Below are 25,822 nucleotides of genomic sequence, written 5' to 3' on the forward strand. Positions count from 1 at the left end.
TCCCTCTTTGTCCTTGAAGCGGTACCAAGTTATGCCCATTTGCTGCAGCCGCCGAAATCACTTCAATGTTCTTTGCCATTCGACATAGTTCGGTGTAATAATGTCTGCTGCGGAGAGAGGATGCTGGAGCCGTTTGGCGGTTATATAATAGATGTAAACGACAGTGACTTAATGGCTTTTCTCTGGATTAAAAGCACGCCGTCATAAAAACAGTTCATGCCGAGTGACAAGGGCAAAAGGGTCTCACCTGCCGTCATAAGAGGAGAACAAAGTAGGACGGGGCCCCTAAAACGGCACGGATTTGTATTTATTTCCATCTGTGCTCTGTTCATTTGAATAAAACAGTCACTTGGTTTTATATCCTGTTTCAAATGTCAAGCTTTATAACCATTGTAAAACCCGAAGACAAGACACGTTGAGGAACACAAGTTAATGCAGCACAGAACACGATTTTCTTTTGCCTAGAAACCGTACCCTCGTCGGTCTGCCGGGGGGGTCGACATCACAAACAAAGAGCGGTGAGATGTGCATCAGATGGCGGGGAGGACGGAATGGCTTTCAGTAAATGTTTGTGTGGAAAAAAGCAGACTTGAAAGAGAGACAGTGGCCTGGCTTTAATCGAGCCAAAAGAAAAGAGGGTAGCAAGGGAGGGACGGAGGTGGAGGGGTGTAAGCAATTAGCAGGAATCCCCCAGCACTGGAGTCTCTTTTTTTTTTCTATTTTTTTTTTAACTCACTGCCCCTCTCCCATGAAAATTAAGGCAGTCAATTTCTGCAGAGTGGCTGGCATGGATGTACTGGTGCGTGTGTCTGGATGTAGTCGCCGCCTCGATAAATGCAACAAACACACAAACTGTTCTTGCTGCGGTGAGAAGACATAATCCTTTAACTCAGTGGCGCTGTGAGAAAATAGCGGATGAGAGAAAAAAAATGGGCAGGAGACGAAGTAATACGGAATGATGCAAAAATTTTAAATTATGCCCGCGTGCAGTTCCATTAAGAGGAAGGAAGGAGCCAGAGGCCAGTTTACTATAGCGAACTAAAATTAACAAAAACTGACATTAACAGTAAATAATGGGGAAAAACAATAACTAACTGGAACTATATAATTTGCTTGTAAAACTAAAACATGATGCCTTATAATTCATTTTCAAGTTCACAAATCTATGTATTAGGCTTTGGAACTGATTTCTTTCTCGGCACAAACACTTTATGTGAGTTGTTGGAAAATTACAGCGCTCCATTCTCCAACTGGTGGTGCAAAAGTGTGGAGAAAAAACCCGAGTCAGATGTTTGTTTGTTTTATTTTACAATATTTGAATCAACGTTTTGAAAATGGTATGTTCTGTTGAGTATTTATTACACAATCAGTGAATACATTACCACAATACAATACTTGGACCTTTTTGAATTCTGCACCTGAAAATTTACCAAAGTGTGAAAGAACTAAAACTACTTCTATAGCTAATGACTAAAATAAGACTACCGTATTATTCGGACTATAAGCCGCTACTTTTTCCCCACTTTTGAACCATGTGGCTTGTAGCCCGATGCGGCGTTTCTGCGGATTTTTCTTCAACCATTAGGGGGCACTTTAGCAGGAAGTGAATCATTGGAAGTCAAAATTGGAAATCAAAGAAGAAAGTGATCGTTTTCATTTAGAACAAGCACATGCTAGCAGCAGGCACGACTGAGAAATTTCTTCAAACTCATATGATGTAGCTTTTAAGTTGAGGGCTATTGATCTGGCAGTACAGGAGGAAAATAAACTCACCGTGAACAAAATCATGTTTCAGAGAAGGAGACGGATTAAGGACGCAGCCCTCTGCTGCCCCCTTATGGAAAACTGAGAGCGGCGGAGATGCCAGCGGCTTATAGCCCAGTGCAGCTTATATATTCCAGGTTGTTGGTTTTTTTTGTTTTGTTTTGTTTTGTTTTTTTCAAAAAATTTGTAGGTGCGGCTTATAGTGTGGTGCGCTCTATAGTCCGGAAAATACGGTAAACGATATTTCACTAATAGCTGATCAAAACTAGCAAACACACTCCAATCAAACCTAACTGAACTAGACAAACAAAAAGAGACAATGAAATAAAACTAAACTATAATGAAAAACCCAGAATGGTTATAATCCTGGTCCGAGGTCGAGTGATCTCTTGAAACCTCTTCCAAGATGAAGAAACAAGGATTCTGGGGTAGATCTGGAAATTTGAACCTAAAGACAAATACTTTTGGGTTCCAGTCAGCAGATTCTCAATCTGCTAGAGAAAGAACAGGAGGGACCATCATGGAAAGACGATGGCCTGTTCTAGCCATCGTCCGGCTAGAACAGACCGGACGATGGAGAAGAATGAATGATGGCCGCTCAGAGACAGACACCCGGCACAAGTGCAGTAGAGGTCAGGCTCTACCACACCAGGCAGAACCCAATGTTCAGGCTGTGAAAAGATGCCCCTGGCAGATCTAGCTTTAAGGTTTTCTTCTAATTCCACCAATGTGTCTCTTCAGACTGGGAGTAATGCTAACGTTTTGAAGTGGCTCAGCCAAAACCCAACTTTAATCGTATACAGAATCTGAGGAGGGAACAAAAAATTAGGCTGGTGTGTTCATGTTTTTTTGTTCTTTGTTTTTCTTCTCCCATTGCTGCTGCTTGGTTCTAAAAATCACCTTCACTATATTTCTTTAAATCAGGGGTCTCAAACTCCAGGCCTCGAGGGCCTGCAGTTTTTAGATGTGCCACAGGTATAAAACACTGGAATGAAATGGCTTAATTACCTCCACCTTGTGTAGATCAGTTCTCCAGAGCCTTAATTATTCTAATCAGGTGGTGCAGCAGAGGCACATCTAAAAGTTGCAGGACTGCGGCCCTCGAGGCCTGGAGTTTGAGACCCCTGATGTAGAGATTTGCATGAAGTATCTTTGGACACATTGTTTGTTGTTTAAAAATACTGCAGTTTGACAGGAATTGACAGGAAGTTGGCGTAGGGTGCGACAATAAATCTAAGTCGCAATACGGGATGAGTCATGATACTGGGCTGATGACAACAGGACAAGGAACATAATGTAAGCATTGTCCATTTCAGGTTGCATCAGTTGGACGATTTTAGATTTCAAACCAGAGATGATCAAAGACGGTCCAAACTCTTAGAAGCTTTAGTTTACTGGTTGCCAGCTTCACCATCGTTAGCAGCTAACAGCTAACGTCAAGTCACAGTTTTCTCCCAGACTTCACAGATTGTTCATCTCTGGCAGCTTTTCTATCTACACAACGTCCAATATTCAGTCTAGTGAGTCTTCATCGATACTTTTCAACCTTTATGGTGTTTACCATAAAGTCAACTCTACCATAAAAGTAGGTTACCGATTCAAGAGCTACTTTGTTACTTAAAAGCAAGATTAACAAACATTTTTCTCATGGCGTTTCAGTCTTAATACACATATTTATATCAGTGGCTCTTAATAATACGTCACAATTGCTGCACTTCTTCGGATGATGTCACCTGCTGACAATAACAGGATAACACTGTTTAAGTTCAGTTGTTTGTCTAAGACGGACTTTCAGGAAATGGCTTCTAGATGATGGTGTGAGATCTACTCCCGTGAGGCGTAACATCCCTAGAGTTAATATTAACTTTTCAGCCATGTCACATAGACCCCTACTGTTTTCTATGTTCATGTACTCTCTGCTGTTTGAATGTTGGTCGACAGACACTGGGTGAATTGTTTTTTTCCTTCTGTTTTTGTTACAAATTTGCAAGTCTGCATTCACAGTTGCGGGTATCTCTTACTGAAATATGAAACATTTCTGCAGACCTGAATCTAATTTAAAACGGCTGTCAAAAAATTAAAAAACAAACCAAAAAAAAAACTAATTTTGTCTGAGATTAGTGTAAAAATTAACATGATTGCTGAAATTGCAGAGTCATTAGCTGTTTTGGGCTAATAATTCTGTCAATAATTAGTTGGTTTCTGTTTTCTTTTTTTTTTTTTTTTTGCTTTTTCAGCATTTAACGCTTAGTGGAAATGGAATGAGGCAAAAGTGAAAAGTGGAAACAGCAGTAAACCAGCTGCTGATATCACTGCGGATATTTAGGCTGAGTTTAAAGCCAGGAAAAATCAGGTGTATTAATGAAGTCTGCATTGCATGCCTGTGAGGTAGCGCGTGTCCAAAGTACAACCTTAAACCTTTATCATTGTGTCAAGTCTCTTTTAGCTCTGTTTTTAAAAAAAACCTGTTTGGTTCCACACAGATTCGCCTGAAGATTCAAGGAACTCGATGTAGACACTGTTCAAAAATGTGCTCTTATACTATCATATTCAACAAGTTGGAATATTTATGCCAATGAGGTAAATTTTTATTTTTCAGATTAAAACTACCTTTTGAAAATGGCAACCGTAAAATCAGTGTTAAACATACTTTAAATTAAGCTTGGATTTCTGTATTAAAAATGCAAAAATCCAGGCTTCTGCATTTTTCATTGGTCTGATATAATATTCTAATCTTAAATGTCATGTTTTCATTGGCTGGAAGCAGAAACCACAATTCACAGGAATAAAGGCTTGAAAACATTAGTCTCTGTTTAATGATGTTCATAATGTGTCGCAGTAAAAATGCTCAATAATTTTCTAGTGTGGTAAATATGACTGTAAAAAAAAAAGTCATGGCGGTGGAAGTTGTACCTTTATTAACTGGAAAAGCATTTTTTTAAAATGTAGTTGAAATGGAAAAATTTTCAGAACGAAGTTCACTTAAATTATTGTGAAAAATATTTTTTGTTTTTTTTCTTCTTTTTTGCAAAAAACAAAGTGATCATTTGCTTTTTGAAATACTGTATGTTTTCTTTGGATCACTATTTTATTAGGACTCGTTTGAAAACGCTGTATAATTCTTGTAACTTATGCTAATAATTGTTTTTAACTTAACTAAATTTACATTTCTAGCTTAATTTTTTTCCAGTATTTCATTTATTAAAACGTGCTCATAAAGTGCTACATGTGAAAGAAAAACACATTTTTGTTTTTCTCCAAATAAATTTTAAATCTATTTATAAATGAATCAGAATGAGCTGATATATGTAGTTTATTTATGGTAGTTTGCTGATTAGTTCTGTAAGTCAACCCAACCTAATGTGGTTTTAAAAAGTAGATAAATTACTCATTATTGGTTTATTGCTCTGGATAAGCTAATTAGGATTTATATGTTCCAGTGTAATGCGAAGACCTGCACCAATCACCCTGTAGCCATGCAAGCATTAGCAGGTCTTTTTTTGTTTTGCCTAAACACGAAAATACAAATTAACAGTTCTGCTAATTAAAAATGTTAAATTTAGCATTTTAATTTCCCAGTTTGCGGATTCCGTTTTCTCAAAATCCGATGTAATTAACACCAACAAGTAGTACATGAAAGTGCTTATGTTGAAAAACATGCATGGACAGTGTAAATGTGATCCAGTTAGAGGCTGGCAAGCACTCGCCCCGATGGACTCGTGATAAAACCGTCGCTCCATGGGGTTTGTTATGGCGCCTTTAAAACCATCAGTAGGTATTTCATCTTTTTAACGCTGGTTGTCTAATTCCAGGATGGCGTCGCGCTCTAGATTGTAAATCTGCCAGTTTTTTTTAGTTTTTTTAGCTGTTTAGGTGAAAAAGATGATTACATACACCACATCTCGTTTTTAGTGATATCAAAGCATTTCTACTGACAAACTGATGCTGAAAAAAAAAAACCCATGGTGGTTGCTGGGAAGGTGTCCAGGTAGTCCACTTTAGATACGCTAATAATGTTAGACTGATGATTAGTATCATGCTTTGAGTTAATTATACATTTCTTGAATAAAACTTTTTCAAATCTTGTATGTTAACATGGGTAACTTCAAAAGTTAGACTTTGGAAAGTTGTACAAAAACTTCTTTGGGGTTTAATTAAGCAATGTTATAAAAAATGTTAAGACTAGTGGCAGACAAACCTTCACAGCAACGTCACTTTGGATCCTTTTTAAAGCTCTTTCTATGTGAAATTTGAACTCGTATAATTGTGTTGTCAGTCTGCTGATGTGCATAGCATGTTGGTACAAAATGTGTTGCTAAATGATTTGACGGAAACTGGACTTCCATGAACATCGGTGCCATATCAGCCGCACCAATCTTCCATCAACACATGACCTTTAAACCATTGTTTCATTTGTAGAAATTAAATCATTTTCATTATTTGATGACCAGCCTTTTTGTATATTTAAATATAAAAAAATTATAATAATTCGATGAATATGTAGGCCTATTTGCTGGAAAATAAATTGTCCCAAAAGTTCCGCCATTACCATTAGAATAGTTGAAATTGTCAAAGCAACAATATCTTTTATCACAATAATAACACAAGAACACATTCTCAAATATGGATAAAGTTTAAATTCTAATGAACATTTAACACTGGAACTGGGAGACATTTTAAATATCCAAATTCAATAAACAAAACAAAAAAAAACAACAAATAAAATGAATTAAGAAGCCTCTGTAAACAAAATTGTTCTTCAAAATAAGAATAAGGGCTGGTTGAGACTGAAGACTTTCATCATTTAGTTTTTGGTAGAAAGAGAAAAACGACAAATTATGCAAATGGAAATTATTTTAATTTATCACGCTGTTGATTTATTGCTTATTGCCACAGGCCTATGAATCGTCATTATAAGCACTGACAATTATTCTGTTATTTTGTCAGATTCCTAAAATATTGGCTCATGCCATTTCTTAACAAAAGTGATTTTTTTTTTCTGTGTGTGTGCTTAAATCATCTTTTGGCACAATAAACATACTCTTTTCCTGCCCTTTTTGTCCACGTCTAGGTCCAATCTTGCAGCTTGCTCAACTCCATGTAGGTAAATGTCTGAGAACTGCATGCACAGCCTGCAAAACGCAGACGTGCTCAACCTGTGGCGTTGCTGCTTTCGGAGAGCACAGTGCTACACATACTGTACAGAGGCATTTACAATGTGTCTGCAATTACCACGCCGACTGAAATCCTTTAAAATTCCTTTGGAATAAAAGGAATACGAATAAAGGCCAAATGTGAGCTTGCTCCTTAAAATGTGTGTGCGAGCGGAGCGGCCCGGAGCTGAGGAACGGAAGGAATTCCCTCCACGCCTGGGTTTTCTCAGCGACCACAGCTCCAGAGGACGAGTGCCAGGAGAGCCCGGAGGCACAATTAGCTAACAAAAGGCCCAGCCTCCTCCTCTTTGCTCGCCCAGCCCTAGTAGATTCCCCTACAAACACAGCGGGGGCCACCTTTTAATCTCTTGCCCTCTTCACTTAAGACTCTCAGCCTCACCTCTCCAGTAAATTCCAGGGTTCGTCCCTCCTGGGGATTCTAGCGTCTGACTCGCATCTATTTGCAGCTTGTCGCTTTAAAATCTCCCCGTTTTTGGTTTTAGAATTTGACAAATTCTTTAAAAAAAAAAAACTAATTTAAATGAAGTTATTTCTTTAATGATCCAAACAATAAGAGGGTTGGAAGTTACTGGCATCAAGTCGTCATGACCTAAGTTAGTCTGAAAATTATTTTTACTGTCGTTTCTTTCCATTTTCCAAACTTTTCTTACCTTCTAGAGCAAAATCAGATCAAACTTTTCTTGTTTTAGATCACAACTACCAAAATGATTTCTAGTTGCTAAACTCCACAAGAAAGATGGCAAGAATATGTCAGAAATTTATTTATTAGTGTCTTCAAAATCAGACGTTTGCATACATTTCCATAGTATCTGGTATGAAACACCTTTGAACTGTATAACTTGGGTGAAACTTTTTCGGTTTCCTTCCTCAAGTTCCTCACAGCATTTGCTAAAGACAAGTTTGGTTTGATTTCACAGTAGATGCGTTTCCATTGACCATAAAGTTGCACAACTTGAAATTCTGAAAATAAATTCGCTTAAAAAAAACATTGCAATTTCTAAAAAAAAAAAAGTCTCATGGTTCCCAATTGAATTTTCTGCGCTAGGATGAGTTGATTTTGTTTTTCAGCAGTATTAAAGTTAAGTGTATTTTGCTAAATTATATGGAAACATTTTTTTTTTTTTGCGTCACAAGCGCCTCTTTGGCCAGTTGCCACAAAAAGGCTATGAATCCATAGCTCTTCTGAAAATCTCCAGCTAAAATTCCCCCAAGACAGAAATAGCCACCTCCAAGTGTCCTCTCTGATTGGCTGATAGATGATGAACATTAGCTCCATGGGTGATTTATGAAATATCTTATGTAGCCTTTTGCTGGTATTATTATTTTTTTTTTGACTTATCATTAGATCAATCTTATCCACATGTGATTTGAATTTAATTTCATAATTATGAAATTGTGGGGTTTCTTTTTCATCTTAAAACTGAAGTTAGCAGTTCCTTTAAATACACGAATACGCAGTATGGAAAGCAAAACCAGTAGGTTAGGATATGGTCAGTGATCAACCAGCTCGGAAACTTACCGAGTCTATTTTTAGCAGAAGTTGCGGGAGACTGAAGTGAAAGTTGTGGAGGAACGAAGAGTCGGGCTGCAGCAATTAGATGTTGTTTCTGTCCAGAGTTCCCTCAGCGCCGGCTTCATTACAGACCATCCTGTTTTCTGTCCCATGCTGACATGGCAGAGGTTATGGCCGGCTATTAATGAAGATCAAAGATGTGCGGTTTTTAGATCCGTCCAGTCAGATTTAAACCATGAATGATGTGATTTTTATTTTTTTTTTATAGTCTGAAGCAATACGTCTGTACAGAAGCATCAGCATAAATTTTCAGAATTAGAAATAACTCTCAAACCTTTCTACATGAATTTACCTGCAGGTCTCTTACTGCACTGTTTATTTGCTTGTTTTTTTTAACTCAGACTGCATATTTACTTTGATTTGGAGGATTTTTGTAAGTTATGTAGACATGTTTTGCTATTCCTCATATCTGGAAAACATCTACTTGTGATACTCTTGCTGAATACTGTGATGTTGACTATGATTCACCCACATTCGTGACTTCTGTTTTTCTTCTCCTTCACTCTTAATGGGTTTTTAGATGCTAAAAATATGCAACCAGTGTGTATGAAGGGCAGAATTGTTAATCCTATAGGCCTGATGCACTAAAACCATGCATTCAAGTTCTGCAGAAATTGAATGGATGGTTTTTGATGTATTGTAAACAGCAAAATCTTCCATTACAGTAGTTCTTTGCAGTTTGGATATCGCACAAATTGATATTGATACAGCAATTGTGACAAAATCATATTTTTCAGCTCTGTATTCAAACTAAAGCATTTCCATATAAACGGCATTATTAATTATTGCATTGTTGTGAAGTGGAAGGATAATGTTCAAAATGTTTTGCAAATGAAAATGGGAAAATTGTGGTGTCTTTCTGTCAGTTAATGTCATTCCTTCATCAAAAAGATACCTAGTGTTGCCTTGATTCTTTCATGCATGTTTGAGAAATCCTTTCATCTCCATGGCAACCATTCAGCTGTGCAAAATGCCTGGTTGGATGCAGCGCTGCCTACGAGGGTGAAGCTCCTCCTCTGAGCTGCAGTTTCCATTCCACATTATAGGACAGGCTTTCCCAGTGACTCCTTCAGACTAGCTAATGGCAATTAGGAAACACCTGGTGGAACTGGCATTCTGCTGAGCTCATTAAAGGAGCCGCTTCTCAGTGAAACGCTGGTAGAAATGTTGCTAAAGGGTTAAATAGAGGAGCCATGTTGTGATGACCTGCTGAAGGTGGAGTTTGAGAAAGAGCAGGACTTAAAGAGATACAGGCCCAATTTCAAGGAATTTTTCCCCAATAATGGAAAAACAAACCATCACAGATCCTCCTCTGGATAGTGGTCTGGACTTTGTTTGGACCATTCTAACCCATAATATGAATTGTTGGTTCCTATTGCATTGGTATCATGTCACCAGAAAATCTTCTATCATGAGGTGTATTATGATTTTTTTTTTGGGGGGGAACAATAATTTTTTACAGTGTAGTATTTCTTATAGTGTTAGCAACGTCAATATATTTGAAAATATGACTTAACGCACTAATTGTTGATGTCTAGTGTAGTTGAACGGCTTTATGTAACCGATGTATCAAACAGACCATTTGATGATGGGTAGGTTTTACTTTTAGAACATTATTTGTGTTAGGCTCTAACTGCGTGCAGAGACATAAATAATTAATTTAGCCAATTGTTATCACTTTTATTTATCATCGCAGCAAATACCACAAATTATCAATACCATTTAAAATCCATATCGGCCTTTGCTATCTCTCACAAATTGCCTGTGGCTATCTGCAAACAAAACTTCTAATCTATTCCTTGTTCAGCATTTTTTGACCAAAAATGTCCACCAAGCCCTACACCATTATTCAAAATAATTAAAGCATCTCAGGAATATATATATATTTTTTTTAAAGCGCTAAAATAAGTTAAAAGGTTCCTCTCAGTTTCACAAAACAGTTCAACCTCTTTTTGTGATACAAAGGTCTCAGGAATCAAAATGAAATGCATCATCCTGAGTGAGCACGTTGTTTCTTTCTGGTGTTGTGTCATAGTTTGAACAAACATCGCTCTTGCAGCTTGATGAGACGATCTGAGTGGATTTATCTCGGCAAATGTTTCTTCAGAATTCCTACGCATGCTCTCATCAACCCGTCTCAATTTGGAAACCTTTATCACCATCATTAGCCACGGTCCCCTGGCAAATTAAGCACCTTGGTCTCGGCCTGGTCGGAGGGAGAATGAATGCAAATTGTCCCGTCCATTTTGTCTTCCGATTGTCAATTCTCACCATCCACTTTTCCTTTTGCGGCGAATTCGGAACACATAATTTTCTCCCAATCTAGGCTCCCACTGCCAAGGAAGCATCAATCAGCTGACCACTCTAAAAGTGGAAGTAAAAACGTGCCGCTCGCGCCACAGCAGTGATTTCCAAGTGACACCATGACAGGCTGCCGTCCCGTTATCATGGAAACACATGGCACACAATACCACAACACATTGGTGTGGGAACTTAGATGTAGTGAAAGAAAAACAGCTTGGGTCACCATATACTGAGGTAAAGTCCTTTTTTAACTAGTTGCCTGGCTTTCTGAAATCAGGCAACTAGGTAGGGTTAACCAGTTAAAAGGGGTTAAATGCACATCAACATTATTTTTAGTATTTTTAAAAGTAATCGAGAACCATTTTGAATATTTGTCTTGAGCTATCCAGTCACTGTACTTCGTGTCACTCAAATTGACATTTAGGGCCGTAACATCACAATGTAAAATGGTTCAGTGTGTATGAATGCTGTACTGAAATATTGTTTCATATCAGTCAATATTTAAATGGTCCAATTAAAAGAGGTGGGTTCTGTACTCAAAAACTGTATACAAGTAAGAGCAGTACTACAACCAAAAAAGTAAAAACTTGAAGAAGTTACTCAAGAAGTTGAGTAACTTCAAGAAGTTACTCAAGAAGTTGAGTAACTTCTTGTTACTTTCATTCCAACAAGATGAATGCATTGCTCTTCTGTAAAATCGACTACAATTTCCCCAAAATGCGTACGTAGCCACTCCCAAGTAGGCGGGGCTTGTTGCTGCAACGTCTCAATGAAACGCCGACATCTCCTTACAGCTGATAGATGATGAACGCTAGCACTATGACTGAATTATTAATATATTTCATTAAACTGCCATGACTTTTAATGACTTATTGTGTGAACTACCTTATTAGAATGTGTTTTTGGGGGCGTACTGTGGTGGCGTAGGGGATAGCGCGACCCACACTTGGAGGACTTGAGTCTTCGACACGGCCGTCACGGATTTGATTCCCGGACCCGTCGATATTTACCGCATGTCTTCCTCCCTCTCCTTCCCCCTACCTTCAAATAAGGGACAGTAGAGCCCACAAAAGACCCCCTGGAGGGGAGAAATAAAAACAAAATCGTGATTTTAATTTGTATTATAAGAATCTTTTTCTGGTCACCCCAAATCAAGTAGGCTTCTGTTTTGAGTAAACAGCCTAATCAAAGTATGTGTGGTATTGTGGTCCCAGCCCCAGTATCTGCACCATCAAGTGGGATTCCTCAGGGCATTCCCAGTCCACCAAGAGTGAATGAACTGTCCTGATTTTGTGTCGGGGTGTTATTTATGCAGCAGCCTCCTGGAAAGGATGTTCTTATGCTTTTAAGGTTATTATTGCAGCAAACTGACAGTTTATCAGACAGATATATACAGATGGCAGACATGATGACATCATTCCATGTTATAACACCCTATTGTTCACCCTATTGTCAGATATTGTTCATCTGACAAGAAAATGATGAGATAAAAATGGTCTAATGTGAAGTGTACACACTTTTTATCAATGCCTGTCTAATACAGATATTGGACACATTTTTGCTATTGCTAACTTCACCAATCCTGACTTTAAAAAAGAAATCCAGGCTATCCCCTTAAAAGGCAGAGAGGACATTCAAAAACGGCTTTTCCCATTTCTGTGTACTGGGAGTAGAATGCTGCCTGCTCATAACTACTCCACACAACCCCAAATCAACCACTATTGTTATGAAACTCATGACGTTGCCTCAGTGCAAAAACCTGAACTATTACCAAAGAGAGAATATGGGCTTCATGTAGGGAAACATGATGTTGTATTATTCCTGCATGATAACAAAAGTTGTTCTGCAAAATATTAGAATTTATGGTATTTTAGTCTGATGTTCTCTTTAAATGTAACAAAGAATCACGATTCTCCTGAAGTATATCCACTTCTGACCAACCAATCAAAATGATCCTCACATGCGTGCATGGTTTGGCGAGTGAACATATTAAGTCAAATTTCTTTTCCCTGCAGAAAACCTCTGTCTCTCTTCATCCAGCAGCTTTCTGCATCACTTGTCAGACTGATGCACACTCAAGCTGCTGCAAAACCACAAACGTTTGGGTGTGTTTCAGTCGCTCAAGTTGGTGCAATACTTATATAAATATTTGTGCCACAACATCTGATTCATGTAGTCAGTGTTAGGATGTCAAGCAAAGACTCAAAAAGTAATTTTTTAAAACTCCTGCAAAACCAAGAGCATTCTTCCCCCACCCACCCCGTTTTAGGTTGAATTAATATTTAGATCGATTCAGAAAACAAACTTTCCGTTCTGGACGTTAAGACACACTTTCCAGATTTGTTTGGACCAAATTGTGACTTGCTTCTGCATATGTATGGCAGTCACGAAAGGGCTGGTTCTGATACAAACACTACCCACACCCCACATGCTGTGAAAGCAAAGAGACACATGTGCTAAGCTAAACAGTTCTGACTTCCTGCCTGCACATCAGCAGCTTCCTCTTTCTTGAAAATGTTATCATGCATCTTTCTGCATAAAGGGGTCTGACGCTCCGCTTGCAGGAAGAGTCGTTTTGTCGGTCGCTCGTGTTTAATAATCATGTTTATGCACCTCTCCCTGAGTAAAATATTGTTCGTCCAATGATTGTTGACTTAAAGACTATCATAAGTTTTCAAAACAAATTCTCTGAATGTTAAGTTTTTTCTTTCTCTGCATTTTTAGATTTTTAGCATCTTAAATTAAGATTAAGACACGTATATGAATAAAAACGAGCACATTTTATATGGACATTTATTGTATGTAGGGAAAATAATTCAGTAAATCATGTGTATATCCAGGTTCCTTTACACCTGCATTTGTCCTCAGTTGAAGATGTAAGGAAGTACTTAATCTAAAAATACTCATTTTAAATTAAGACCAAAGGCACAATACTTGCAGTGTTTGCCGTTACATGTGTCCGCTTTGATGTTCTGCATTACATGTTCATGCATTTAGTTCACGTATCAAAACAAGCTTCCCTGCTTGTATTTTTGTTCCACTGTCACACGTGGGAAAACTGAAACGGAGAACAGGCTTTAAATGAAGTTGCTTTGTAGTATATATAGATAAAACACATTAATTTTGCAAAACAGATATTCAGATTAGCAGGGCCGGACTTAGGAGGGTGTGGGCCCTACTTAATCATCGTTTATATATATATATATATATATATATATATATATATATATATATATATATATATATATATATATTTATTTTTTTCCCTTTGGGTGGTTGGTGCTTGGCCGTGACTTGTGGAACCGATCCTATCCACAGACCTTCTTTACCTACAAGGTCACAAAAATCAGCCATTGACCATTTTTAAGTACATGTACATATTAAACCACAGCATTATTGACACAGGTAGAGAAGTAGCGGAGAGACTGTAAGCCAATCAGAATGCAGAACACAATGCACGATGCAAATCCATGAAGCAGCCAGACGGTGAAAGGTGAGCCGTGAAATAGCGAGGGTTCACTATGCTCACCACTTGGGAGCTGGCTTTTAAAACGTGATCTGGAGAAGAATCGTTTCTGATGTTTTAAAAGTAACATCCATATTCCCTGCTTCTTTCTCAGCCCAGTAAGCCCACACGAACTCATCAGTTTTTACCCAAAGCCCAGGATCAGTACGGTACGGATTTTCCGTGGTTATTGCTGCACCTGCCAAAGACGTTTGCCCTTCCGCCGCCTCTCGGCGGGCACCAGATCAGTGAGAGATCCAGATTCTGGCGGACCATAGAACCGCTGTTAGCAAGGCTAACGTCTTGAGAAGCGGAGAGGGACAATGGTTCTGTTCCATGTCCAATATGAGCTTTAAAAAACCCTCTTAGCTTGGATATTTTCTTCATCACCTCTGGGTCGCGCTCTTCTTTTTCTTTCCTTCCTGCACTTCGCTGTCATTCATTCTGTTGTCTGCCTAAGTGAGAAATGACTCCCTGAAGCTCCGCCCCAAAGCGTAAGAAGCGTCCGACTTGGACCAATCATAATCAAGCATTCATGATGGACGTTTGCCAGAACAAATCAGACAGTTTTTCAACAACATTGCTAAAATCCTCTTAGCCAGTGATAAAATTGAGGCATTCTGACTTTATTCATTCACAAAAATACAAAGCATCTTTAGAGGCCCCTGAAGCGCTGGGCCCCGGGGCTGCAGCCCCAGTAAGCCCGTGCTAAAATCCGGGTTTACAGATTAGCCATGTAGACACATTCTGTCACATTCAGCCATTGCAAAATGGTTGAATGTTGAACATCCACCATTTTTATCCAGAATGGTGGATGAAAACTTGCTGAGAGTCCAGCTGTGTATGGATAAGTGAAAATATAAACTGCATTATGTTGTGAAACTGTAATGTTTCCCTTTCAGATTGCATCTTATCATTTACAAAATGTCAATATAGAACTTATATTTCTCTGGCTTTTCTTATTTACCATCACAAAAATGTCTTCACCAGTATCCGTGTGCTTTACTGACTCTGGCTTTAAAATGTCAGTCAGGTTTGGGTATTAAGGGCAGTGAGTTTATTCAAGTAAAGGGTTTGTACTATTATTTTGTTGCACAGTCTTTAACTTTGCTATTTTGCATTTGGTGTTAACTCAATAGTATTTATTTTCTCAATATTTTGCTCTTCTTTAAATAACCACAAAACTTGGGTTAATTTTATTCCCATGAACACTCCCATTTAAGACCAAGCTCTTCATTTGATGACAGTAAAAGACAATCAAAGTCTCGTGTCAAACAGCAGAAATGTCACTGCTCTATTTATATCGATCTGGCAAAGTAAGTCACAGGGATAGTATGTATTCTCCTCAAATCCTTTCTAAATCTCTCCCTGCATCTAACAGTGCCAGACAGCTTAATGTAACTAAAACAGATGAATCTTCCTGATCACAACGCTCGAGACTCAGTTCAAAGAGCCAAAGCATTCAGGGGAAACTGGCACAGAGAGCCACAGGAATAAACACCGGACCCAGATATGTGAAGACGCAGCTTCTGGAATCTCTGTTTTTTGCGATCTCTGTGTCGTGAATTATGTTTGTTGAAATAGTGTTGTTTTATTTTCCTCCTACTTTGCTCTCATGATAGTTTATCTGCTCAGCTTTCTCTTTCCCTTTTTGCTACGTCTGTCACAACTTACTACAAAAGAATAATAAGAACATTTATTGAATGACGAGGTGGGCTTGTTATCTATATATCCAGAGCTGGCTCTCGCCACGCTGGTGCTCTAGGCAAGATTACTGCCACTTTACACACACACAGCTGTATGTGGACAGATGCAACAAAAATATCCATCCAAGACTGACGTAGATCAGGTTTACCTGTTTCTGAGCAGTATAATCAAAACATGCAACACAGAGACCACTTAATGTTTCACAGGCCTGTTGCAATAAGCAATAAATGAATTAAAACATGTTCAATCATTTTCATCTGCATGATTCATCAATTTTCTCTTTTCTGTCTTTCTATCAAAAACTTCAGTCTGGGGTTTTGGTCTCAACTGGCTCTTTTTTTTTTTTTGAAGGACAATATTGTTAAGAGAGACTTAATAATTGATTTTATTTGCTGTTTCTGTTGATTTATTTTGGATATTTGTTCATTAGACTTTGCTTATTGATCTTTGAGGACGTGTTCTTGCATTATTACTGGAAACGGATCTCAAAACAACAATGTTATCATTTATCGGAGTAAGTTCTGGAACAATTCATCACCCAACAAAATTTGTTATTGTGACTGGAATGTCAAGGTGTTAAATTGAAAAGTCAAGTTTCTTTTGAGTCATTATATATATGTATCATTTTTATGACACTTGAATGTAACATAATTCCTTAATCATGTTATAAAATATTATAATAATCATATTGCCCCTTTAAATGATTCTGCCCTTACTTGACTATTTACTCAGAAAATTGTATTACTGGAGCAAAATGCATCAGTGCCGGACGCTTTACTATTTGTTCCCACAGCAGTGTTCATGTTTAAGGTCTCTTCTGTGATTTACGTTTGACACTTCTGCACATGAGAATTTAAACATTTAAGTTGAAAATTTCCAAAAGGCTGCCGGTTGTGGAAAGAATCACACTGGAATCAAGCTCTGCGTTGGTTTAATCCTCCTATAAAACAATATGGGACACACTCAGCCACCGGGTTTGGTACACACAGTCCCAGTAGTGGTCCTGCGGCCCAACAAGCACATTTTGGAGGGAAAACTTTATACAAGCTCTATAAACGTAGGAATGTAATTATAACCAACCCCAAAGTTTTGCTTAAAACACTTACACAATTAACAATACTTTTTATGAAGAACAAAAGCTGTGAGAACTATTTTTAACATTATAAACATTATTAAAAGTGAGAGGTAGCATTAGCATGCATCTTACCAGCAGCTCGGTTTGGCAGCTTCTGCCTGGCTGCTGCAGCTACTGCTTTGAGTAACACTAATAATCGTCCCTCCAGAACACTATTTACATTAGGAACAAAAAATAAAAGGAGTATAAAACAGAAATAGCCTGCCACAGTCCAAAAGCAAATAAAAACGTTTTGAGAAGGTTCATAAATAAATAAAATTAACTCAGCTACACCAACACTTAATCTAGCATGTTTCATGACAGAAAAAGACTAAAAGCTTAAGAAGATAAAACGGTGCTGTAGTTGTCGTCAAACTTCATTTTAAAACTGCTCGCCAGTACTGAAATACGGATAGTGTTCCCCTTATCGCAACAAATTTGGACATGATTTCTGTGTAAACCTGTGATATCAGCCGTAGGATTTTTGAATAACTTTTGCAATCAATTGGACTCCCTTCTGCTACAAACGTTATCTTTGCCTAATTTGAATCCCAGACAATTAGTCGGTCTATCTTGCTGCATGTATTGTTTTTTTTCTTTCTTTTTTTTTCATTCAAATCAAATAAATCAAATCAGAGGGATGTAATTTTGCCTGCCATGGCTCAGACCTCAGAGGTCAAAAGAGGGAACATCTGATCAAACGCACTGCTGTAACATGTAAGAGACGGTGAAACGTCCCATCACTTTTTCTGCCCTCAACATGCTCACAACGCCTCAATAACCTTCAAAGCTTCCCCCGCTGTCCGCCTCGCCTCCTTGAGCCTTTCACATGCTGCACACATCCACAGCGAACACTCCAAAATGTTGTGCTCTAAATTACTTCACTGCATTTGTAATCAAGGGCTCTGCCAGATTATAGGTTTAATTCCAAACCGAGATATACACCGTTTTGAAAACACACTACTCTCGCAAAAATGATTGCTTGCCTGGAAGCAAAGCTCACTGTGGATTATCACCGACCATTTTCCTGGAGTCGAGACCTTTAGTGATGAAAAGGATGTGCTTGTGTGTTGTATATGTTTTGCTTTTGTGGTTTTCATATCAACGGACTCGCGTCCTTCGATTTCTGTTGACTGTTTTTCCTAAAGGAATTATTTATTTATTTATTTTTATCTGTTGCTTCTTGTTTTGAATTTGGAGATAGGGGAGCGTTAGGGGAGCAGTGATGCAGTGTTTTTGGAAGACCAGTTTCCCCCCTGCAGTATATTTTTTACAATGTCAATGAAATCATTGCTATGCGGCACAAGGTTCACTTTTGGGCATTTGCACTTTATTTTCTTTGATCAATATTCATAAACCTTCACTTTTACACTAATTAGATGAATTGGTGTACAATAGCGCTGGACATAAAAGTTAAACAGCATTTTTTGTCTTTAAAAGTTTTTAAATATCTATAAAAGTTGTTTTTTTTTTTATTTCAACTGTTCCTTATCTGAGTTTTCAAAGTGAAAATAAATAGAAGCTGTAACACGCTTGTCAAACAAGATGGTAGTTCTTGGGTGGGATAACATCACTATGGAAACCAAAGAAGTGCACTGGTGGGGAAAAAAAAAAATCAAGATTTTTCTAAACTTAAATCTTTAAAAACAGAAAATTCGATGTATGGATAAAGTTTAAAATGTATGGCCTAGACTTACTGTACAGTAACACTAGATTATGTGAAATATAAACATACAAATCTTCTTCTTTTAAAGACTTGTAAAAAGTTTTACATTCTAGGGAACATTAAACACTACAACTGAGAGACTTTCTAAATACCCAAAACAAATGAAGCATAACAAGCAAAACAATAAATAACATGAATTATGAAGACTGTTAAAAAAAAAAGGACAAAGGGTAGTATAAAAGGAGAGTGTTGACCAACACACCAGACTGAAGACTTTAGTCGTTTAGTTTTTGAGAGAAAAGAAAAAAAACCAATAAATTATGGAAATAGAAATGGAGCTTGTTTTAATTCATCTTGCTATTAATTGATTTATTGCTTATTGCAAAAGGGCTATTGACACATTTGACTCTCCTTCACTGCTCTTGTTTGGACCACACAACATGTTAGCTCACATTTGCAATGCAACGAACAACCGGTTGAGATGCAAATCAAGTACTTTTATTTATTTATTTATGTATTTTTATGGAGTGGAGTGTTTATGGAGTTATGGCTGAAATATTGCAAAGATAAAGTGTGACCTTAAACTAGCAGGGAATGAAATCACTCATAGCTGTTCATAACACTTTGGGTCTAGCAATTACTTCCTCGCACGTTTAATTTGATGGATTCATGGGCAGCGTTCACCTCGAACTGGACAGGACTGCATCCAAACTGCAGCATGATAGTTTTAATTTTTTGTATATTTTGTTGTCACAAGTGAAGCTCATCACCAAAAACATTGCTTCACTGAAATGTTCTCAATTAGAGACGCAAATCTTTCAGTGAACGTCGATTCGATTCCGATTTTCAGGGTCAGGATTTGATTCAGAAATGATTTTTAATTCAGAAACAAAATCAAGAGATTCTGTGTAAATTATGTGAGTGACAAAAGGAAAGAAGAGCTTTAACAAATAGAACATTTATTTAAAACAATTCTGTATCAAATTCCCTCTGTTTATATTTTAATAATTTCTGGAGAATTTGTTCAAATGTAAATACTATGATGATGCTGATGGGACTGATTAATGTGCCAACAGACTCCGACGAGGAATCCCACAAATTAAAATAGGGACATTCTGGCATTCTATCACTTTGTTTGAGGCGAACAGTTTCTGTGAAGAAGCAGTGGTGCTGTGTGGGTTGTATTGGATGGCAACGAGGGTCGGGGGGTCAGATTATTGTTGCAGCTGTCGTCCATCTTGCTAACTACTAACACTTCCCACCGGCCCGCAGTTGTGAAGGAAAGTGACGTCAAAGTCGTGTCAAAACCGCTTCGATTGTTCCCTCTGGAATCACATTGAAAAAGGTTGGATACGAGTCAGATTTGGGAATCTGACTCGACTCTGACTCAAAAACAAAAAGCAGATATATCAGAGTGTTCACACTTATTCGATTTAACCCTCCAACATATACGTCTGATTTGGGTGACATTTGGCCTCGTAATCTCTTTGGCAGATTCTGCTCTGTGTGTTTGTTGTCACTGTCCTCCAGAAAGCAGATTGTTTCACGGTTTTGACTAAATTAACAAAATTAGATTTAATTTTTTATTTTATTTATTTATTTTTTAAAGGTGGGAAGTTTTTGTTCCGAATAAACAGAATATTTCTGAGTACACACCAGAGCCAAATGACTCACACACACAAAGGACAGCATAATGGTTCCTATTTGTTTCCCATGTTAACAATTACCACATAATTACAACAAATGGTGCTGCATCCTGGGTCTTTTTTACTGTTGATCAGATTTCTGTCTTTTCCTGTGCTGCTCTTGCAGAGGCGCCTCCATCGGGGATGTCCAAGAATGGATACTTCTTTCAAGAAATGGGTGAGCCTGACGCATCAAAAACAGAAATTCAAAACAATGCATTAGAATAGGGGGAAAATAAGGATCTTTTATCAAGAGATAAGTGCAAACATATGATAAAATTTCAGTTATAGTAGTCTTTTTTTTTTTTTTTTAAGTAAAACATTGTTTTTTCACTTAAAGGAATTGGGAGAATTGCACACAAATTTCATTGTTACAATGATAATATTCTATTCTATTGAGCTAAAGTTCGAATGGGATCCCAGTTTTCAAAATTTATTGCAATAAAATGCATTTGCGAGACAATTTTTACCACAGATGTGCATCTTCTCATTTAAAGAAGATGTTGAAACTGCAGCGCAGACACAAAAACCGCTCCCAGCTCTCACTCCGCGCTGCATTCGAATATAAATAATGAACTTTTCTGCCTGTTATAACAGCGGTTTCATTACCTTCAAGCCAAGGAGAGACTCCCAATTAGTTTGTGCAGCCATAGCAGTCAAGATGGAATATACTTGCGTTGGATCTCCCTGTCTCCCTCAGCCAATTATTCCCCTTCCTGTAATACAGCGATTCACTCAGCAGAGTCGCAGATGGCCCCCTGCTGCAGATGAGCGTGGCTGTCTTTATTAGGCAACCTTTTATCAAAAATATGAATGCAATTACATTATTGTTGGTATGTAAGCATTACCCGTCGTCGTGGGGGATCATTAGCAGAGGTCTGGAAGCTCAATACTGAGCAAACGTATGCGACGACCAAACGGTGACTCATGTTAGCGTGTTAAAGGTTTTTGCTGTAGGTCACCTGGAAGGTTCTGCTCCGTGAAGCAGGTTCTGTGGTTTACATAAACTCATCGTTAGCATGAACGCCGTTAGTGCCGAAATGATTAATCGGAGTAATCTTGTTGAATCTATTGTTGAGGTGATCGTCAACTAATTTGGTAATCGATTAATCGTTAACTGGGTTATACAGTCGGTAAAACACTCAGAGCTGCAATTAAGCCAAAACTGTATGAGAAATAGAAATTTTGGGCCCCAGTCGAACAGAGTCCATCAGGTATGAAAACGAGGCCTGTCACAATAAATCAATTAATCACATGATAAACTAAAGCAAATGTAACAATTTTCATTTGCTAGATTTATTGTTTTTCTTTTTTCTCTCTCTTTCTACCAAAACTGGTCTTCAGTCTGGTGCTTTGATCTCAACTATCCCTTTTTTGAAAGATAATTTTGTCTACAGAGACTTCAGAATTAATTTAATTTGTTATTTCTGTTGTTTTGTTTATTTATTTTGTTTATTTAAAATCTCTTCCAGTTCCATGTTTAAATGTTCATCAGAATTTAAAGTTTATCGACCTTTGAGAAAGTGTTCTTATTTTATTCTTCCATTATTACCATTATATTTTTTTGAAAATTGTCTAAAACACCCCAATATTATCATTTATCTCAACAGGTTCTGGGACAATTAATCGTCTGGCAAAAATTGCTACCGTGACAGGCCTAGTCAAAACATTCAGAATTACTAACTGGGAAGTTCCTTCATTGATATGAATGCAATGAATGCAGTGCAGATTGATCATTCCCAATTTCTATCATTTTGGGCGATTGACAATCGGTTCAAGCCACCAGAATTTTCTACCACCACAAGGGTCTGAGAGAGGGCTGCGTTTCACAATAGTCAGCCTGCTGTTGCCAGCTTTGCAACTTTTTTTGCTACAGAAACAAATCAGTGTACGCTAAAATCAGCCAGGCTTTCTAAATATGTGCAGACTGTTCACCCTTACTCCGTTTTAACAGCAGCAATCAGTCTGTAGAACAATAGATTGGTAATGACCTTTGATGAAAACAAAATACATGTAACAGTTATTGAATAAATACTTGTCTTGAATGTCTATATATTTGACAGAACATTCCTTAGATAGTGTTTGGGGAAACACTGATGGAAAAACAAACCCCTCATATCAGTAAAGCCAGAAAATGCAATATGTGTAAACATCTGACCAGTTCCATATGCGCTACTTCCTCTTTACATCTTGTGAGAGAGTGTGTGTCACTGCGATGCACTCCAGGACATACAACTTGTGTAAATATCGAGCTTTAGAACACACAGAGCAGCCTAAATATACAAAACACCATATATGAGCAGCTGCTCTCCAGCATGTGGAGCTAATTCTGTTCTCAGAACGCAAATCGCAGAAGTTTAAAACTTTTCAATGATGCAAAGATGCTTCACCGCTCCAAGCTCACCTCAAAAGTGGCAGAGGAACATCACAAAACGTTTGAACCGTATCAAACAAAACGAAGCCCTCGGCTCTCGTTCCTTCCACATGTTGCACGCTTTTGTTTTAGCACAAAGTTAGCGGGGTTAGCCTCACATGCGGTTTGTTCAGATTCAATATTCTGTTCAGGCCAAACCCAGATTTAAAAGAATTCCCTACCTAAAGTAAGAAAATATGTGAGTAAATAACAAAATTGCTGAATTGATGCTGTTATATTTTGAAACAAACCCAGGGTTCCTGCTGGTGAGCTGTAGCTGCTCTCACACAAGGTGATTTGAAAGTCGGAGCGTCAGCCGGTGGGTTTGAGGCTCGGAGGGGGGAAGCAGGCAAGGCAACAACACGGCGAGGTTCAGCTGATGTCAAGCGCTGAGGGATCGTCCTGATGCAAGACAAACTAAATACACTGAAATTGGTGCCTTCTCACAGATGAGGTCAGCAGATAAAGAGCACAAGTATGAGATTGTTACCGTCACATCACAACGATGGCCGGCTGATATTTGGGAACCGGGTAGTTGCTGTAGGATTTGATTTAAGGCTCCTGTGTCACAAGGAGATATTGGGATGACTCACACAGAGCGGCTGCAGGGCGAGTCGTCTGAAATTCTCTACCAGATGAAATACCTGAACGTTAGACATCCAAAAGCCTTTATTTTTATTTTTTTTTTTTTGTCCAACATATCTAACCACAAAAATAGTCAAATTTTTTGTGTAAACTGATTTCATTTTCACATTTCTTTTCTGCATCTTTGTAACACAGTTTGTCAATTTTTTCCCTACTGGATCACTGAGAGCTGGTTTCGAAGAACATTGACTTTACATCTCAATTTGTATTTTTCTTTTAAAACTCAGCTTCACTAAGGGAAATAAAGTGTAAAGTGGATTTCTACCTCATATTTTTTCATATTTTGTTGCATTACAAACACAAATCAAACTCCATTTTTTTGGAATCTAGTCTAAAGTAAAGAGATTTAGTCTCTTGTAAACTCCAAGCCATTGTAGTGGAAGGAAAATAATACTTTATCTTTTTTTTTTTTTTTCTTCAAACATATATCTGAAAAGTGTGGCATGCTTCTGCATTCAGCCTCTCTGAGTCAATACTGTGTAAGACTACCTCTCACCTTCACTGCAACAGTTTTTTCCAGCTTTGCACTTCTGGAGACAGAAATGTGTTTTTCTGTCGTCGTTTTCAGTCAGGCTGAATGGAAAGCATCTCAGAACATCAGTTTTCTAGTGCTGACACAATTTCCCATTCCGGACTTGTTTTGTCAAGCTCAGGTCCTCTGTGCCACGTCCAGGCTGAGACGCATTGTTTTATTTTCTAAGATAAGTCCATAGGTGTGTTATTAATGATACCCAGGGTTCCTTTCTGGTGCCTCTCTTATTTAATATCTATATGCCCCCACTAGCTCATATTATAACAAGTAATAAGATTAGTTGCAATAGCGAGGCAGATGGTACACAGCTGTACATTACGATGTCACCAGGTGACCATGAAGCCATTCAAGCACTGAACAGACTGAAGTTATTATGTTGGGGCCAAAAGAGGATCAATCGAGTCGACGCACAGCTTCAGTTATTACAGCTAAATACCAGCGATCTGGGTGTAGTGATGAACTCTGATCTGAACCTTCAGAGACACATAAAGACAGTTACAAAGTAGTTGCATTGATTACTGCAACAGGGTCTTTACAGGTGTTCCACAAAAGAAAAAAAAAAAAATCAAACCGCTGCTCCTGGCATTCTGACTAAAACCAGGAAGATGGAGCATATCACCCAGTTCTAAAGTCCTTCCACTAAGAGAATAGACTTTAAAATGCTATTGTTGGTGTTATAAATCACTGAAAGGCTTAGCATCACAATATATTAAAGACCTACTGTCAACCTTCCAGACCTCTCAGGTCTTCTGGTTCCAGTCTACATCCCCAGAATCAGAACCAAATGATGAGAAGCAGTATTCACTTTGTATGCTCCTCTAATCTGGAACAAACAACCAGGAAGCTGCAATCCTGCTGAAACATAATTAAAACTAAAAACCTGCTTGTTTAGAGATGCCTTTGACTCATAATAACTGGAATACTAAACTGTAGTTTGCTTCCTTTGCAATGTAATGTTTTTGCTTGTTTGCTGTTTTACATTCAAGCACTTTGAGTCACCCTAGTCCTGATATGTACTTTACAACTAAAGTGTCTTGTCAGATCTTTCCTTACCAATTAAATGACATAACCGACAATGCACTGCAACACATACTTTGTGCCAAACAATATGGCAAACTAAGTTACCACCTGTTGGTGTTAAGCTGAACACACTGCACAGTGAGTTCACACAGAGCTTCACTTACTTTGAAGTGCAAAAAAAAACCAAAAACTGCCTTAGACTCTAAACCATTTGGTTTTGACAAGAAGAGAGCATACAGACGTCCAGATGGAGCTTATAGACTTGTTGTGTTTTTGTTGTACATCCAGAAATTTAGTGCGTGCACGACGCTGGAGTTGAGGGTATCATTACGTGCTGCTGGTCCGGCAAAGGGAACATAACACATAAAAGCCAGTGAAAAACAACTTAAAAACATTTGTATTCTTCTTTTTTTTTTTTTTCTCACTCTCTGTGTCGGCAATGCAATGCACAGACCAGTTGCCATAGCAACCGACTGTCAACAGCGCCGCTATTATATCAGGATACAACGGCAGAAGACACTCGAGTATTTACCACACAAAGAACAGAACATTCTGCCCATTACAGAATTACGTTTTCAGGCTTGATGTTCGTTTTGTGATTATTAATAAGTGATCGCCTGAACACATCGGTGGTTGATTAGCTAATTTAAACACCTGCTTCTGAGTGTTGGTGTGTGTGTGTGTGGGGGCGGGGGGGTTGCCTTTTTATTTAACTGAACT

At 38.1% G+C, this 25,822-nt stretch overlaps 1 protein-coding gene across 5 annotated transcripts in view; it reads left to right on the forward strand.

The window, feature by feature from the left end:
* The window catches only part of slc4a11 (solute carrier family 4 member 11), a 140,447-nt gene that overhangs the window by 34,577 nt on the left and 80,048 nt on the right, over positions 1–25,822 (forward strand). For 4 of the 5 annotated variants that reach the window (XM_044142792.1, XM_044142795.1, XM_044142794.1 and 1 more), the window contains exon 2: positions 20,620–20,670. The exons of the other annotated variant lie outside the window; for it this stretch is intronic. In XM_044142792.1, coding sequence (XP_043998727.1) covers positions 20,620–20,670 — 51 coding nt within the window. The remainder of the gene's footprint in view (positions 1–20,619; positions 20,671–25,822) is intronic. 5 annotated transcript variants of the gene reach the window in all.

Source organism: Gambusia affinis, linkage group LG16 (genome assembly GCF_019740435.1).
Source record: "Gambusia affinis linkage group LG16, SWU_Gaff_1.0, whole genome shotgun sequence".
Classification (NCBI taxonomy): Eukaryota; Metazoa; Chordata; class Actinopteri; order Cyprinodontiformes; family Poeciliidae; genus Gambusia; species Gambusia affinis.